This window comes from Branchiostoma floridae, chromosome 4 (genome assembly GCF_000003815.2).
Source record: "Branchiostoma floridae strain S238N-H82 chromosome 4, Bfl_VNyyK, whole genome shotgun sequence".
In the NCBI taxonomy this organism is placed as follows: Eukaryota; Metazoa; Chordata; class Leptocardii; order Amphioxiformes; family Branchiostomatidae; genus Branchiostoma; species Branchiostoma floridae.
Window position 1 is genome coordinate 29062692 of NC_049982.1, and position 3748 is coordinate 29066439.

The 3748-nt window shown below is 44.9% G+C and overlaps 1 protein-coding gene across 1 annotated transcript in view; it reads left to right on the forward strand.

The window, feature by feature from the left end:
* Positions 1 to 1695: 1695 nt before the first annotated feature.
* LOC118413503 overlaps positions 1696 to 3748 on the forward strand; it is a 9201-nt gene continuing 7148 nt past the window's right edge. Inside the window, exons 1-2 of the mRNA XM_035816943.1 lie at positions 1696 to 1809; positions 2594 to 2957. Coding sequence (XP_035672836.1) covers positions 1714 to 1809; positions 2594 to 2957 — 460 coding nt within the window. The 5' untranslated portion in view covers positions 1696 to 1713. The remainder of the gene's footprint in view (positions 1810 to 2593; positions 2958 to 3748) is intronic.

Sequence of the window (3748 nt, forward strand, 5' to 3'; positions counted from 1 at the left end):
GCCTGGTGAATGAGCGCCTTTACTCTACGCCAATGAACCAGACTTCTCAAGTGCACCTTCTACTGTCCAAGAACTCTCAGCTTTTCCCTGTAACTACATTAATCCAAATGTCCAGTTACAATCTCTGTTGCAGAATGTAACAGACAATGTCCCAGTGATATCACTACCACGTGAAACATCACCACCACAAAGCATATTTAAAGAGACTGATCTTGAGGAACACTGTTTTCCACAGTTATACCCATATGGTAAAAATGGCTTCAAACAGACGCGTGATGTACAACTAACAGACTTACAGTACTTCCAATCACGTTTGCTCAATATCAATGATTGCTGGAGAAAAAACATCCCATGGCTCTTCTTTGCCTTGAACTCGTATGAAATCAAGAAATTGTACAGTCAGATATCCATTGTATGTAGAATGCAAAAGCAGAGTAATGTTAGATCACAATCCATAGCACAGCCACTAACAGCAGGCGATCTGCATCATGAAATTGATCAACATGTTGAAAGCACATCATACACTTTTATGAAGAATATACGTGGAACAGCAGCTTACTTCAAGGACCAACTGCTAAACTTGCTAGCAAAAATAAACACTATTGGACCACCAACATGGTTTGTCACTGTGTCTGCTAATGATTTAAACTGGCCAGAATTGTTCATGACCCTGAATCCTGACCTGACCTATGAAGAAGCTAAAGCATTACCACAACAAGACAAATGGAACCTAATGAGATCAGACCCTGTCATGTGTGCGATACACTTTAATAGACGCACTGATGCACTTCTACGCTTCATACTGAAGAGTCCACAACATCCCATTGGTAGAATCAAAGATCACTGGATTCGTGTGGAATTCCAATTAAGAGGTTCTCCACAGTGAAATTTCTGTCACGAAGAAAGAACGACAATGCACATCCGGGACCTCTTCCCGCCTTTGGCTGTGGTCTCGCACCGGAGTTTCTTTTACGATTTTTATATCCGGCACACAGCGCACACAAGGGATACAATTCCGCCCACAAAAGTACGCCGGAAAATCCAATTATACCAGTGAACAAAGGTTTCCAGCCAACTTCCCATAGATTTTAGATATAAACTTCTAGTTTAATAATGATGCACATTTTACTGGAACACAACATGAAATTTTGAGGTAGTCCTTCCAAATGCGCCCCGGCCAGCTTTTTTTAAAAGCTTTCTTGTTTTCCCCTCTGGCGAAAGAGCATGGTGGTGAAGTATGTGCCCTAAGGTAGGCTGGCATTTTTGTCTAGACATCGCTCGGTACGTACTAGACAGTCTTTTCAACACTGCGGCACTGTCACATTGATCCTGACCATGTTATCCACAAAATGGTCCCGTGTGGTTGCCGTTGCGGTGGCCGGTGCGGCTGGGATAGGGGGCATGATCTACCGAGGCAGGAAGGTGTCAGCCCTTACATCGTGGAAGGAGGAGGCCCAACAGCTAGCCTACCGGCCGTCCTACAACAACGCCCCGACGAACTGCACAGAGGAACTGTTCAAACTGAGTTCTAAGTACCCCAGCGCCTTGCCCGGGGAGGACCACAAGGAACTCCCCTGGATGAAGATCGACTTCAAGACGGGAGCCTGAGAAGTACCTTATGGACCGTCCTCAACTACTGCTTTGAGGGAAACACCGAGTGCGATTTTCGTGTGGATAAAAACAAAGGTGCGTCCGTGGTGCAACGCCCCGTGGATGGCCTACCGACAATCGGGGCGGGAACCTATCCACGGCTTAACTATGGAGAGGCCTGCCAACGTTGGGTATATCGCCGACACTCAGAAACGATGGGTAAGACATTCATTCACACATGTTTTGATTACAATCCTTTATTAGGCACACTTTACACTTCGAATGTCGTCTTACAGGTCGCGATATCGGACGGCTTTACACACGTACATGTACACAACAGGGCCGTGGGGTACCTATCATAACCTTTTCTTAACCTTTAGATAAAGAAGACAGGAACGCCCTATCATTGTGATAGATAAAGTAAACAGTGTTCGTACTGTTTGTAGAAGTTTGTCTTCTACCTTAAGATTCTGGGCAACTTATGACTGAGGGTAATAGTGGTAGGCAGCATCTAACTAAATTTAGTTCTCAGCTCGTACCTTGAGCTGGCTTGTTTTGCCGCCCAGACGACAGATATTTGGGTGTGAAGTTGTCGCTGTTCTGATACCTCCCGGCGTAGGTTACTTTTAATACCAGTTCTTAACTTGAATATATAACCACAATATCGCAGTAAGGCAAACGGACCCATATAAGCCATATGGGCTTGATACTTATAGTCCAAGAAGAGAGACTTGAAAATCGATTCGTACCCCACCCTGTACATAATTAGCCTGGTATCATAGAATGGTTACCGTAGTTTAATGTCTTCTGATCATTTCAAGGTACAAGTATATTGTTCTATAGTCCAGATGGTACAGCACGGTTCTATGCCTCTGTATGCAAAATTATGCAAATTAGGCAATCATGCCCCGAATTGAAAACAGGTCTAGGTGAACTGGCTGTGATTCGAATTAAGTGTGAAATGGTTTTCAGGGTGTATCTTTGCTGTATCCATTTTCCTTAGGAACAGACCTGGGCTGTTGGCTTCTACAACTTTTACGGCGCTTACACCATCGGGAAGTTCTGGGAGAAGCCGTGGGAGCCAACCCTCACCGACAACGTGAAATTTCCAGAGGGTACGGTCGCTTTTAAACTGCTGTTCACCGAGGCGACAGAAGCGGACGTGCCCAGCCTGGCGGGGTCTCCAGAGTGGCAGGCGGCGATCGCTATTCCTGATCCGCCCATTCCCCCAGATGCGTCCGATGGGGAAGCGTTCGGCAAGCTTTTGGACACCATGAAACCTAAAGACAGAGGGCCCAAGCTCTACCCACTCAGGCTCATCCAGGTGGACATTATGGTCAGGGACTCAAGGGCTGACAAAGAGACAGGTACGTCTTAGTTTTTCTGCAGTGCACGGCAAAAAAAGGCAGGAATATGTTTAGAGGGTCTTGGTATCAGTTCACATTTCTGGTCATCTTCTGGTAGAAAATCCCTACATCTAGAGTTGCTGTGTGTCTGACTTTGGGTTTGAATCTTATAGCATAGTATGCTTCTGCGTTGAAAATGATGTGATCTTTTGTCCCATACTAATTACCCCCATGAAAAATGGAGGTGTAGTGATTTTTTTGTCTTTCTGTCTCTGTGTGTGAGACGCTAAGAAACACAGAATACATTTGGTTGGATTATGACGATATTTGGTATCATGGCAGGTCTTCGGGAGACAAACAGAGATCAATTTTAGCCTCCACGGCAGGTTCTCTGTGCCTTTTTTTTCGTCTTTTTTTGGCTCATCATACGGCTTTGCTGGCCATTTGTTTCACACAGGGTCGCTTGTACAAAGAAATGGTCAGCAAAAGTGTATTATGAATCAAAAAAGACGAAAAAAGACCCGGAGAGCCTGCTATGGAGGCTAGATCAATGATGATAATGCGCCTCTTGACAGTCTTCTCTGGCACTACAGCAGAACGTCCGTTTTTTTAGCTTCTTTTCTCTGATGGCAGATAAATTTTACTGTCAGAAGTGACTACAGTTCTACACGTACCTTGATACAGCTCATTCGATACAAGTTATGCTTCAAATTTCAACCGCACCAGTCTCCCAGGCACAGCCTAAGGGGGTCACGCAACAATTACTGAATTAGCCACTGTGCCTAGATCAAAAAAAACAAGACCTAAACCAT